The sequence below is a fragment of the Planococcus citri genome, chromosome 3 (genome assembly GCF_950023065.1).
Source record: "Planococcus citri chromosome 3, ihPlaCitr1.1, whole genome shotgun sequence".
Classification (NCBI taxonomy): Eukaryota; Metazoa; Arthropoda; class Insecta; order Hemiptera; family Pseudococcidae; genus Planococcus; species Planococcus citri.
This window is the reverse complement of record NC_088679.1, coordinates 50605322-50620776: the sequence shown is the minus strand read 5'-3', so window position 1 is coordinate 50620776 and position 15455 is coordinate 50605322. Positions and strand designations below refer to the sequence as shown.

Sequence of the window (15455 nt, the reverse complement as noted above, 5' to 3'; positions counted from 1 at the left end):
AGTTTCGGTGAAACTTCTATATACATAAACATATAAACATATAAATATATATATAAAAACTGACACACCGGGAATCGTCTAGTCTGAGCTCAAAACGTCGAGAACTATCAAAATTTTTGACCCCCGACCTTTTTATCCAAAGTTGGGCCTACCGCAATAGCCATCATTTTTTACAAAAATTTGGCTAAAAAAAAGTGATCGAATTCGAAAACAAATTCAAAGCATGTCATTTCATCCCCTAAATTTTTTGGATTCTTTTCTTCTCGATTGTTTTATTTTGGATCTACATGTAAGTAAAGGAAAATAAAACAGTTATTTAATGTCTTTTTTTTTTGTCAACTTCAATGGTGTTCCGCTAACAAAAATTTCCATATTACGACAAGATTGGAATAAAGGAGGGTTAAATGTCTTGAGGATTTTCGATTTTGAAAAGATTTCACTTTTTGAAATTTTAGTTGAAGTATCAAAAATGTCCAAAAACAACACTAGACTTACATGGAAAATGTAGGCCTACCTGAAACTATAAATTTTAGAATTCTCTTATCTATTATAAATTTTTAGAATTTGATATTGATATGTATTAATTATGTGATATCTCAATTTTTACATCGAATTGAGATGCTAAGGTACGAGTAGCTTACTTCTCATTTTCCCCTTCGAATTCAGAAATTAAATTTCAACCATACTCTTCGCACAAATTCATATTACATCCAGCAAAACAGTTTTTTTTTCAAATGTAGAAACATTAAAAGTTTTGTAGGCTGCCAAAAATTTTAATTTTATGTTGAATTTTTTCTGAATCCCAACATCTCAAATTCATGCCGTTTTAATTCAATGTGTTCTTGTTTGTTTTTTTTTACTCGTGACTATGTACCTACATAATAGATATGTAGACACCTCAAGACAAATCATTCCGCAGTATTTTAAACCTACTCGTACAAAATAATGAAAACTGAGCAAATTTTCAATCTCTCTATTTATGATTCCTTTTTTCATTAGTACCACATCTACGATGTACCAGTAGGTATTCAGAACGGGTGCCTAAATATAATCTTCAAACACACGAAAATCTTTTGCAAGTTAAATAAATAGTAGAGGTTTACAACCGACGGTGAGATATTTAATAAGTACAAATATAATAACTAGACCAAAAGTCATAAAAAATATGAAACAAGAAAAACTTTTATCCGGCTGCATGGGTCGCTTTAACTATTTAATCACCAGTGTAAAGGAGATGCTGTAATATATTGTCATAAATACAAAGCACCAAGAGTTGAAAATGTAAAAATTACGAAAGCAGAAAAAGGAAACCATGTTTATTTTAATATTTAGAAAAGTGTTCTTATTCCAACATTAATCATTTCGCAGCTCGAAAATATGCAAACACGACCTTATTACTAAAAGATTGTAACCTTTTAAGGGCTGTTTTTATTTATTTTTAAAGTAAGAAAAACGAATTCTTTTATACAAAGAAAATAAATAAAAAAGCAAAACAAAAAACAAAAAAATGTCTGCTGTATGGAATTAAGTGCATGTAAATCAAATTATTATTTTCACCTAGGTATACTTTACAAAGTAAATCATGAAATTCATGTTAGTTGGGCCTAATGAAATTAAAAATAAAATTTGAAAAAAATTATTGTTCTCGGCACACGCAACTGAAATAAGAGGTAGCACCCTTATATGTAGTAGGTAGTAGGTATAGGTACCTATACAATGTACATATAAGTAGCATGTGAGGAGTGGTGGTTTCCTCCAAGTAACGCAACTTTTAATTATGTTTATCTATTTACTTTCATACCTGATATATGGAAAAATAAAACTTTGTATAAATATTTTTTTCTTCAACGTATCTTAGGTAGGTACCTACTCGACATACGTTATTTTAGAAAGTTTTTCGATTTATTAAAACTTTCTTGGTATTGATTTCGAAATGTTATACTAACATTGGAGACGAATAAAAATGAAAATATACTACCCCAGTATAACGAAAACTAGTTGAAGAATCAAAATGCACGATAAAAAATAAACTTCGACTTATTCGAATTCCTTCCAAGTACATACTAATAGTTGGAGAAAATGTCAATGTGTAGAGAGCACGTGGTATTTTTTTATTCGTTATGAAAACTCGTTGAACAGTGTCTTCTGCGTTTGATTATAGGAAAAAAATTAGCTAGTAATGATCGAAATATTATTTCGTTTTTTTTTTTCGAAGCTGATTGTGAGTGTGAATTTACGGTTGATAAGTTGCCTATTACTGTTTTGCAGGCGCGGCGCGGCGCCGGTTGCGCGAGATATATTCTGCAGTTTTCGAAAAGTAAACCATTATTGGGTTGAGAAGATCTTTATATATTTAAATGATTGTACCCTTTCCTTTTTTTGTTCTTCCTTCTTTGTAATCCTTGAATTTTTCCCTCTAAAAAATAAATTTCCTATTGTTTTGTTTTTCATAATGAAGATCAAATTAAAGGATTCGTGTGAATCAGGACACTAAGCCAAAATTATGCTTGAGAAAAACTAAATTGAAAATTCAAAATGAGCTCATTAATTTTAAATCAAAAGAATTAAAACTAGTTAATTGATATTTTTCATACCTGCTCAACCTCTTTGCTATTTTCTATGAGAGAAAAAAAAGAAAATTTTTTATGATCTTGATTTTTTTCAATTTTAGTCAATTTAAAACCTCATTTTCAGAATTTTCATCTCACGATTTATTACTTTTTTAAAATTAATATGCAAACAGGCTGTTGACACCATTTTAAAAATCCACCTAAAATCGAAAAATCAACAAGACAGCTCAAAATTTAGTTCTGATATGCTTTTTCACCGATACACATTTTAACTCGATCAGAGTTGACAGGTTATGAAAGTTTCCTTGATAAAACATATTGAACACTTGGTTTGTGTACCTATGATGAAAAAAAAACTGAAGTTGTTAGGGGACAATCGATTCAACAAAATGTTAAATTTCATTTATTACAACTCCAATTCAAGAAATGGTAATTTTTATCGATTTTGGTTCTCACCATTTTAGTTTAATTTTAATGCTGTTTGATTTACTAAAAAACGCCTGCCTAGGTATACCTAATATTTTAGGAGTATAGATACTCTCAACTTCGAAAGTACCTGTAAGCCTGTTGAGCTCTTACTGTTCTCAAATATCAACTTCTACTTCATTTTTCAAAAAAAAATAAAATATGCATGCTTTGCATCTGTGCTGCCAAGATAGATAGGTAGGCACCTTTTTCCTTGGTAAAGCCTGAGAGATGATTCTGCCAAATCTAAAAAAGAAATGATACATAATGGCAAGAGAATCGAATCGATTGAATGGGTAGACAATTTTAGTGGCTGTAAATTTCCAACCGTTCAGCGGCTGAAAAAGAAAAAGAAAAAAGAAACATAAAAATTTAGTTCAGGTTTTACTCCTGTCTAGTTTTGTTTTTGTTTTTTTTTTGAGCAGCATTTGTTGCTTTATAAAAATAATGTAGTAAAATCAAGAAAACTTGAGAAAGTAAAGAATAGACACAAGAAACGGATTGAAAAGCACCATATTTGCTCTTCATCAGTCGACCATTTTTTTTTTTTGGTTGATGATTGACGTTAAACTTGGTCGTGAAAACAAAACCCTTTGCTAGCAATGTAATGCACCTTCTACAGCGTATGCTTTTTCACCAGATAAGTAGGTAGGTACCTACTTTTTTACTTATTTAATTCGTACGTAGTACGACGAATGAGGTAGGATGGTACGTCCTAGGTACCTAAGTAGGTACGATACAAGTAGCATAAGTACGAATAAGTAAAGTAAGTACATATAACTGCGAGTATAGAACGTTTGTACACGTATGTGTGTTGGTTGATACGGATTTAAAAGATGATTTTGGGTCGTCGTAAAACGTTTAGTGACACAAGAAGCGTTATTTTAACCTTTTGCGAAAAGTTGTGATATGTCAGTATAAAAGTGGATCATTGTAAGCTGTAATATGTAGTTTTCGCGATCTCTTCCTCTTTTGATAAGCTTTGCTGTCGTTGTAAAGCCATCAAGCTATTATCCTGTAAGCGTATTGCGATTAGATACGTTAAGCTCGTATTTCAAAACGCACGAATTACATATACAAAATACACATATGGCTATGTAGTGAATATTTCGCGATCGGAATTTCAATTCATTTGCATCCGGCAAATGGTTAATGTGAAATGCATACGATTACCGTAGATAACCGTTTGAAAATTTTTCAATTTTCTTGCATTCAATACATCCGAGTACCTAACTAATTGCAATAATATGCCGGATGCGTATAGTGTACCATCACAATACCACGTGGAGATGAATTTTAACTGATGCGTTTACTGTATATATATATTAGGCTACCATAAGCTTACATTTCCCCAGTCATTTTGTAATTACTCGTAAGTCTGATGAACTAAATAAGTTACAAGAGTGACTAATTAATCGACGTATGATTTGGAATTTGGATTTAATCTAAATAGGTTTATCTTACAAAAAAATTGCTCTCTATTTTGAATTGAAAAAAATTGAAATCTAAATTGTACATTATTTCAAATTTGAATTTCGTTCGTCGACAATTCGACTTTCAGAATTTCCCTAAAAATGCTTGTAAAACCGTGAAACCCGGCACGAGCTATTTTCAACCCATCAAAGACGATCAAAAAGACTGCAGCATTCAGCTTAAATAGCTACATAATTATAAGAAATTTGTGGCGAAGATATAATAATTTTTTTATAAACGCATTTATTGTCATCGTTGTTCTTGTTACGATATTATTTTGAAAAGTGGAAATTCCTATGAAAGCAACATTTAAGGGAACATTTTTGCTCTCACCCTAAAATATCTTCCGGTCTCATTTCGTCGTCGCGCATTTTCTTTTCCTTTTTCATTACCAGTGAACGCTTTCTTTCTCTTGCATTACCCGCTGCTGATTTGCTCCGGAATTTTCTTTCCTTCGCTGTTGGTTTTGCTACAAATCCTCTACGCGCGTTTGACAAATGGGATATAATGCTTTATTTTGTTTATATTACTTCCTACAGTGAGCGGACAAAAGGAAAGTCTTACGAAATGGAATTCTATATGAATGGTAAGAAAAACTTGAAACGAGTGCAATCGGACACAATTTCGGTTCAAAATAACAAAAATAAAATAAAATTATAACCAACAAAAAGTAAACTCTGAATATTAAACGAAAACGAAATGTTGAAGATGGAATTCCAAATATGAATATGATTAATGAAATGAGATGAGAAATTTCCTAGAGAAACATTCGTTCTGTGAACATTCATCCGTAAATTTTTTCAAATATGGACTATGGAAAAAAAAGTTATCGAAAACGATGCCCGGGTAGCCGAATCGATGAATCGGGGAGTCATTAAATTTTAACGAAGTACCTACATGCCTAGTTATATTCTCAAGAAGTAGGTATATATTTGTACCATGTACCTATTTACATTTAATTCCTTTTTAGAAGTACTTACTTGGGTAGTAAGTATAGAAAGATACACTTATTGAAAAGTAGGTATAGGTATGAAAATTGGCAATGCTTTCGTACGTATTATTATCTCGCGAATGACGAGTTTTGCAAAATATGAATTTTCCATTCGAAACCATCTTAAAAAATTCAATTGGAAATATGTACCTACCAATCTACAACAAAAAAATCATTTGAAGTCACCACGAAACAATTTATTTGAAACGAGAAGAAATTATTCTACGCTAACTGAATTTTAAAAAATGAAATTCCAAAATACTCATTGGAAAATTTATTTTAAAAATCCCAAAAAAGAATTATTAAAAGTTTAGTATTAGGAAAAAATTTCAAGCTAAATCATTCTCGAAAAACTAGCTCAACACAAAAAATGTATTTACAATCATCCCCCCCCCCCCAATCATTAGAATATTGAACGCTAAAAACTTATTTGAAATCCAAAATCATCGCAAAAAATTCACTTGAGGTCATCCCAAAAATATTCCAAACTGCATACATACTTACACCACCACCACTAAAAAATTTATTTTACTAAATAATCAGTCACAAGGAAGAGAATTTGAAATCACAAACAAGGCTCATTTTTAGGCTAATCTGCCTTAGAACAATAGAAAAATAAGGATTTTACATTCTATCACGATTCCAGGATTGGAGGTGCGACCAATTACAAAATCCGTTTTGGGATCCTAGGAGTCCAAATCCATTGATATTTTGCATGTCTGATATATATATTTTTTTTTTTGGAACATAAATTGCTTTCAGCCTTAAGGATTTCAACAAAATTCGCTCAAATGTATGTATTTAGGCTTGGTTTGGCGTAAAAATTGAGGGGGTTGAGTGGGGATGACCTACGGGTCAATATTCGCAGATGTCCAAATTTTTGAAGGAATGAAGAGATGGGCGGAAAAGATGAAAAAATGTAAGCAAAAAACCAAATTGATAGGACATTTTTTAAAAATCAAATTGAAATCACGAAGAAAATTCATTCTGAATCAAGAATCGAATTCTAAATCACCGCCAAAAACTACTTTAAATCGCCTCAAACAAATTATTTGAAATCACAATTGGAAAAAAATCATTTGAAATCATCACCAAAAAAAAACATTTTGAAATGAAAATGTGAAAAAAATAAAAAAAATAGACTTAATAATGAATCTAGTATAAGGAATTCAATTTTCTGTAGATACCTACCCACCTAGGTACCTAATGGCTTTTTTGCACATTTTGCATAGGTAATTATCTTCCACACTTTGAAGAATATTTTTACGTTCCTTCAAAAGTTCTGTATCATGTTACAATTAAACTTCCAATATTCAAGGAGTTCGGCAACTTCGCAAAATCAACACCGAATTCTCTGTAAGTTTACCCCTTCAATTTATAGCATCAGTTAACCAATTTACACTTGTGTAATTTTTTTAGTTAAAATAATGTGAAAATATACAAAATCACTCTGGCACTGAGAAATTCTTCCATTCTAACTATACAGATAGGTACCTACCTATCGCTAAATAAAAATAGTAGGTAGGTGTATGTGTGACAGTAAATCCATTATTACATTTTTTTTTTTTTTTTTGAAAAAAAAACGAATAGATACCTTTGGATAAAATCTCAATATCGTGTTACATAGATAAGTTATTTCATAATACATTTTTCAATATATATTTTTGAATACGAACTAAGTTATTCTATGTGCTCGTCCATGGGGAATCGAATTCTCATATCGCCTTTGTTCAATTAAATGTTTTGCTCTCTCCATTACAAAATGTATTCCTACGTATACACACAATGTATGAAACCAGATTACATACACTGCACCGTACCAATATATGAATAAAATAATATTTTCCTATGTACGTAGTATGTACTTACTCGTAACTACGAAACTTGTCTCTTTTGTCCTTCTTTTTTCTCATATAATCCAATATTAAATTTATGTAGTTGATATGAAACCTTAACTACATAAGATGATTCCGTTTCTTCTTTACATTTTTATGAACCAATTTTTCATCATTTCAACTATAAGATGGGTTTAATAGGTACTTATCTAATGTACTAGGTACGTATATTTTTAATGTGTTGTTTTACTCTTCTTCATTCATTCGTCAGTGTAATATAGAACATTATTGGTATCCATGCAGTTATTGTACCTGTTTTGAAACAAAACAACATAAACCAACATAATATGATGCAATGCGAGAAACCTTACCTATCATAAGTCTTGGAAAAGAAAATTTTTTACAAGCTGATTAACGAAGGAACCTCTCGAGGTGCCCGTTTACGATTTTAACGGGATTTCGATTTTTGGAAAGGGCATGTTCTAAAACCTCCACAACCTACATTTCAGCAGCCCAAATTAATTTTTCGATTTTTGGCATTTTAAAAAATGTAAAATTAGCCATTTTCGGCAAATTATGCTTTAAAAAAAAAAAAAAAAAAAAAAACCATTTTATTTAGTAAAAATAAAAAAAATTATACTGAAACTAAGTAATACACTCTCTCGAACCAAATTTGAGTATTTTCGGTCATTCTGGAGCCTCTTGTGCGATCGAAGCTTTGTAGCCAATAGCCATATTGGGGAATTTTTCTGTCACGGATCTTCTCTTCTCGGCTTTTTAGCTCTCCAACATCAACGTTTTTTCCTAGCTCAGCCTCTGCTCACCTACATATCTAAGAATATTATAATTTCTGCTTGTTTTTTTAATTTTGGAAAATGATGAAAGTATATATTTTTCCTTGAGAATAATTGGGCACATCCTCCTATTTACAGTCAAATCACGACTGGAGTGTGCTTTTGTTCGAGCAGGTTTACCCCATTTGAAAAATTTGTATGTATTTACATATTTATTTTTGTGTACCAATGAACTTAGTTCAATTTACTTACGCATATTATAATAGGTATGTTTATTTACTCTGTATCCATTTCCTTTTTTTTGCAAGTTTTAAATATTATTCCCTTGCTCCATTGAAAAGTAAATCCTTGCAGCTTCGTATGATTTCATCATATAGTAAAAAAAAATAACCTACCTATAGTTATACGCTTGTTAACCAAAATACTCGCTAATAAGCAACTGCATTTTGTTGTACACGTAGGTACTGTATCTTGGGGTTTAACAATAGGTTTTACGTGAGTATTATTATTACCGGCTTAAATTGCTCTTAATTAAGATGAAGTGTTGGAAGGTTGCCGCGGTGTAGTTAAAACATAATGGCTACATTCGCATTTCTCTACTTCTCCATCGTACGCAAACACACCCCAAAGTTAAATTCAATTTTTTCTTTCTTCAAGGCACTCGACAATGCCTAATTTCACAACCATGATTGTTTAGGCGGTTTCAAAATTTTCATTCCGTTGAGTACCTGAAATGAAATGAATCTACACTTGTCCTTTATACTATACTTATACCATCCATGTATAAAGTGGCGCGTGCACTCTTCATTTTTTGTTTTGAATGTCATCCAACGGAGGCGAAAGTAAGTAAGGTTTTCTCCTGCGTAATGAAAATAAAATAAAATAAAACAACTCGGTTCCAAGATTCTCCAGTTTTAAGCGTGGGTTGGATGTAGTTGCAGGCACGAGGCTTTTTTTTACAATAGGCCATAGACTTACCTGGTATTCCAGTTCCATAGTTATAACAACCTATTTCTATGGGATGGAAAAGATATTACAATCGCAGTGAGCAACGGTCTTATTTTATAGTTGGTAGGTAATGTTTTAATTTCTGTAAAGGTGGATTGGTTTTTGATTTTATTTTTTCTCGGGATTTGATGATTGTTATGAAATTACGTTAAATAAAAAATATACAAATCTTGATTTTTTTTTTCAAGTTCTAAATTTTTGAAATTTTTAGAATAATTTTTGTATGTAATGTTTCAAAAAGTACCTATCAATAATGCATAAACTTTCTTTCGAATATCTACATTCCGTCCCATTTTTATGCTTTTTTTGGCGGGAAAAGAGGGGAAAATTTTTCAGAAAAAAAGTTATCTACATTTTCCAAAGTACCTCTGCACTCTGCAAGTTTTCAAGAAAAAAAGGTGGGAAAGAGAAATTCGAAAAACTACATTGTTACTCCAGAATGTTTCTTGACTAGAAAAAAAACGCAGTACAACAATACATACAAAAACTTGAATATGCACGATTTGGTATTTTTGATTAAAAAACAAGAAGGAAGAATAAAATTAAAATTCTTCAAATTTTCACATTTAGATCACCCTAATTCCAAAAATGTTTTTCTGAATTTGGAAATAAGAAAAGAAATTGTTTACGAGTTAATGTGAAAGGGAAAAAGGTTTTTGAGGTCAACCTGAAGGTTCGAACTTTTTACTTTTTCTAGCATTACTTTCCTATTTTTTCCTTTCGAAACCTCCGCAAATTTGTTGCAAAAAAAGTATTTTATGACCCACTCTAGTACTCGTACCTACAGATACTTTGTAGGCTATGTGTATAGCGTATATTCGTGTACCAAACACATGTAGCACCATAATGATATCCTAATACATAACATATTACCAGCCTAGGTATTCGAGTAGACGTGTTTTTTTATCTATTTATTTTTTTTATTTATAAATGATCCGTGTAAATCTACAATAAGCGGGTATCTTCAAGTAAATTTCGATTTTATTTGAATTTTCTAAAAATTTGTTAACATAAATAAAAGAAAATCTACAGAGATTTAAGCAATTTATGTTACTTTCGGATATTAAATGGCGTTTTTCGTATAATTGCTTGCTCTGTCGATAATATAAAAGTCGTTAGAACGCTTTGTGACTGCATGGATACTTGGATAGATGCGATTTGGATGTTTTATTTTTATTAGGTCAGGTACTGCTTCGCTACACATGCCAACTGTTAGTGTATAGGTAGGTATATACGCGCATTTTTCGTTTTTATTCGGTTTGTTTGTTTTGTTTCATTTATTTTTTTGTTTAGAACATTTCGTTGAAGTAATTCTCTCATTTGAGAAATAAATGTTTCCATGTCGTCGGTTTGAAATGTATAATTACGTGGTTAATGGGCTTCAAAAAAAGAGAGAACGTGTCGGTTTTTTATTTCATTGAAATCCAATCACGACCATATGGAGCTTGACTTTTTTATGGGTGTACTTATCCTGGCTCCCAGTGGAATAACTTTGGTCAGACTCCAAGTACCATAGCTATTTAATATCAACGAGAAAATAAATACAAGTATTCGAGTGATACTGCATTTAGGTACTTATACGAATTTTTGAATTTTTTCTCGTCGTGTCTACAGATTACTTGACGTTCCACGACACTTTTTTCTCTCCCCGATTATTACGAGGTAACAATGTGCAGAAATGCGATGATACGAGCTTGAGTTTTCTACCTTCAGTCATTTTGATGTTTATGATACGAGGAGACCTACCTATGTTATTTATGCGCTTTGTTTTATTTGTTTCATTGCAGTACCCATTGAATCTGTGAATGCTGTGTGGGGTCAGCGAGCTCAACTGCCATGTGATATATCAACTAAAGATAAAGATGATGGGGTCTCTATGGTATTATGGTTTCGTGATGCAGACGGTGAACCTCTTTATAGGTGAGTCAACTTTGTATTATGTATTTACCTATCTGTTGAGGTAGTGTAAGATAAATACAATCTATAAATAGGTACCTAAGTACTTATTCAGAATTTGTTCGTCGTGAAATTGAAAACTTGAGTCATTTTGTTGTGGATTTGAGGTGTATGCAGTGATAGAGGTTGATTTATCATATCTTTGGAAGGTACATATGAATGATGCTTGCTCACTGAGTCGGAGTGATGTCATTTTTTAGCTACCTAAAAAGAATCTTCAAACCTGGGTAGGAGGGTAGGAGAATGAAGACATTCCACTAATCTAGCCCTGAATTTTTAACGAAGAAATCTTCGGATTCAGTCATCGATTTCGCTCATTTTTTACTACAGTATGGAGACTAATGGAGTAGCTTGCAAACGGTGTCCATTTTAAAAGTTGAGGATTCCACAGGAGGTTGCATTTCCTAAAATAGCTCCCAAATAAACATTGGCTGTAAACTTGGATTGATCTGAATTTTGGCTCACTGAAAGATAATGTCGCCTAGACCTCGAAACCAAATTTTGAGCAACTAAAGTTGATTTTCGATTTTTGGCGAATTTTCGAAAATGAAGGAAATTGTCTGTTGATACAGGTATTGGTTTTCTACAAAAAGAAAATACAGTAAATTAGAGATAAAAACCTGAAAATCGGGATATATCTAACGTCCACCGCACAAAATCGCTCTGGAGCCTCCAGCAGAAGTTGCCTTTTCTCCAGCAATTTCAAATCTCTTCAAATGAAGGTGTGTTGCAATCAAATAGTGCAGCTGAAAAGTTGATCCTGTTGTAAGTTCAACATTCCTCTTTTTTCCTTAAGTTGACTCCCCGAAATGGATTCCACCATTTTCCAACCTATGGTGCCTCCAGCAAACTTGTTGACTTTTTCCGAGCAGTTTAAAGTATACGCAGAGACTTCATACTTTCGAAAAAATACACTTTTCAACTCGTCACCTCGGATTTGTGATTCACCTGTCCTATAATCGATTTGGTACGTTGAACTTATGATAGTATTGAATTTTCAGCCACTGAAGTTGATTTCTACATCTTCTGGAGCGATTTGAAATTGCTGTAGAAAAATCAACGTTCACCGGAGGCTTCAGATCAGTTCGTAAATAGTGGAAATAAATTCAAAGGCCGGAGGGGGGTGTCAACTTAAATGAGTTTTCGACTTCTAAAAAAATTTACTTTTTAACCTGTCGCTTCAGATTTGCAATTCATCTACATTAATTGATTTGGAATGTCAAACTTTTGACGAGATTAAATTTTTAACTGTCGAATTTGATTTTTTATACTATGCCTTCGCTGGAGAAAGGTCTACTTCTGTATAGGAGTTCCAAACCAGTTTGAAATCGGTGATATTCGATATGGGAGTTCTACTTTAGAATATATAAACCATTTTTCAGATTTTTATTTTATTTTTGTAGAAAATTAATAATTAGATGTATCAAAGCCAGAAATCTAAAAATCTGGTTTAAAATAAACTTCGATTGGTCACAATTTGGTTCTGAGTCTTGGGTTGAAAAGCTCTTTCAGTGAATCAATTTGTGTAGCTCAATCGGAGAGTTGATAGATAAGTTGAAAGTAAAGGTTCCCTTGTTAGTGACGTAAAATTATGGATATTTACTTTGGTACGAGTATCTATGCAATAAGTATTAGAAAGTTGTTTCACCTAAAATCGAAATTTTTTTCACTTTCTTAACATTGGCTGAATATTATGGATAAATAATGCTGACGAAATCAAATTTTCACCCTTGAATTGAATTTTATAGGAAGTTATTTTATAAATAGGAGAAAAAAAACTTGTAAACTTTTATTTCAACCTTTGCATGAGATAAGTACATAGCCTGAAAATGTTCAATTTATTCTTACATCACAAAATGAATTTAAGTCACTGGTTATAATACATCCATTTCACACATTATTTACTACGCACACACCTATGTATGTGTAGCTTTAGCTATGTTGTAATTTGACATCAGTTGTATGTGAGTATCGTTTTCTAGTGTCTGGTAGCGTTATAATAATTGCAACTCAATATCAGCGAAGGTACAAAAGTATCATCTGCCAATTTATCACACTTATGCCTTTTCAACCGCATCGCTCTACATACACCGTACTATGCCATAACTCGAACACCGTGTAACATAAGCTGCCTATATTCCCCCTTGAAAGGATCAAATCTCTTCTAAATTATACCCATACCGTAGTAATTATTGATTAGGAAATGATTTGACTCCTTTGAAGATACAATTGGGCGAATTACTTTTGTTTGTAGGATTCGATACGCGGTTAAACACCCTTTCTACATATAATTTTCAGTTATTATACTACCTATTGCAATTTTCGACGAGGAACTGAAAAAATACCATTTCATTGCATTCACACCTACACCTACCCACTAATTTTGATGATATTTAGTTGTAGTACCTACAACCTACACTTATTTTTTTAAATTTAATGTACCTATACGTGTTTTCTATGGTTTTGATTTATTTCAGCTTTGATGTCCGAAATAAGCCATTTGATAGTGCGAAACCATGGTCTTCTCCAACAGTTTTTAAGGATAGGGCGAAATTTGTCGCAAAAACTCAACCTGCTTTTCTAGTCATTGATCCTATTAGAACAGAAGATGAAACCGTTTATAGATGTCGAGTGGATTTTCAAAATTCGCCAACGAAAAATTCCAAAGTTAATCTTACTGTCATCGGTAAGAAATGAACATTTTCAATAACGCTTCATTTTAATTAGCTTCGTATACGAAAACGTGTGTGGGTATATAATGCATAAATTATTTCATAGGTACCTACATATAAGATTTAATGCATTACAAAATTGCCTTCCGACTGCGTATTCCTATTAAGTACAATTTAATTGCTCAAGATTACATTTCGATAAGAAATTAATTTCGAAGCATTGATTTTGCAAAGCACTGGCTTGTTCTTGAACAACGCCATGAGCGTTAGCTACTGTGCGAAGTCCATATGCCTTTATTATTGAGATTGACCATGTGTAAATGGGCGGCATTGCGGTTTCCAATCGATTATGTTCCTGTTAACCTGTAGACTGAAAACATAATTCATTTACGAAACAGAATTGTGAGGTTTTCGAGTAAAGCAACAACGAGGCTGTGAGGTTGAACATGACAAATTTAATTAACGGACGTTTGTGCCAAGAAGTTGCGAATACGAATTAGTCGTTTGGATAAATTTTCAAAGAGAAAGAAAACGTTTCCGCTATTTTCAAGACTCACATCAAGCGACACGAAAGAAAAAAAAAACCTCATTCAAATAGAACCAACCCACCGTATTTGATTGGTTTCTTTCGTATTGTGTGCTATCTTTCATTGTGTACTTATCCCATTGTCCTTCGAAATTTAGGCTTGTTGGGTGAATTATCGTAGGTAGAATTGCCAATAATTGAACTAATTAGGTACCCAAATCGAAATATTACCCCTTTGCTCGCTACTTGGTTTTCCTATACCTACAAGTTGATAATCTTTCTGCCTTGACAGAACCTCCTCAATTACCGACGATATTCGATGACAAAAATAGAGATCGTTCCAAAGTAGCTGAACCATTTAATGAAGGTTCAGAAGTAACATTACATTGCGAAGTGACTGGAGGTAAGTTATAAAACGTGTTTAATATTTCTCATCTGTTGTACCAACCAAACGTATTCTCTAAACGTTTTTTCCCATAATTTTTTTCATTTTAGGCAAACCAGTGCCACGAATTGACTGGTATTTAGAAGAAAAATTACTATACGGAGAAACGGAGTATCGTTCTTCATCAAAAGTTACCATTAAAAGATTAACCATTCCGTCTTTAAGTAGAGATTATCAAAGTAAAAAATTATCTTGTCATGCTTCCAATACGAATCTAGTTTCACCAGCTACCAGAAACATAATATTAAACATAAATTGTGAGTTGGAACTCTATTTAAATAGTCGTATCATTGATTTTTAAAGCGAGTTAATTTTTAGTTCATTTTGATCTACTCAGTTCTTAAATCAAATCAACTACTGAATATCTTGTTTTCAGTTTAAACCTCAAATCTACCTCATCCCTTCACCGTTTCCATTTTTATTAGAAAAAATTCGGTTCTTTTGAATGTTACTTCTTTTTATTCCCCCTCACTCAAATGCCTCACTCCCAAAAATCTACTACAAAACCATTTTTTCAGTAAATCTTTTTTCTATGTTGAAGGGATCTTTGCTTTTCAACGGCACATTTTTCAATTTTGAGAACAATTTCTTGAATAATTTTCCTTCCTTTCACTCGTCTTATAGTTGTATTTTTTACAACTGTAAAAGGAGTGGAGAGGGATTGAAAAGTCCGCTCAAAAGGCACATTTAGGTCACCCCCAAATGTATGTACATGCCAAA

General features: G+C 32.2%; 2 protein-coding genes across 2 annotated transcripts in view; both read left to right on the top strand.

The window, feature by feature from the left end:
* The window catches only part of Sys1 (Sys1 golgi trafficking protein), a 203410-nt gene that overhangs the window by 113236 nt on the left and 74719 nt on the right, over window positions 1-15455 (top strand). The gene's annotated exons all lie outside the window — the stretch shown is intronic.
* Window positions 1-15455, top strand: part of LOC135839652 (protein turtle homolog B-like) — a 103068-nt gene that overhangs the window by 70957 nt on the left and 16656 nt on the right. Inside the window, exons 3-6 of the mRNA XM_065355773.1 lie at window positions 10924-11056; window positions 13570-13778; window positions 14583-14693; window positions 14786-14992. Of these exons, the coding sequence (XP_065211845.1) occupies window positions 10924-11056; window positions 13570-13778; window positions 14583-14693; window positions 14786-14992 (660 nt within the window). The remainder of the gene's footprint in view (window positions 1-10923; window positions 11057-13569; window positions 13779-14582; window positions 14694-14785; window positions 14993-15455) is intronic.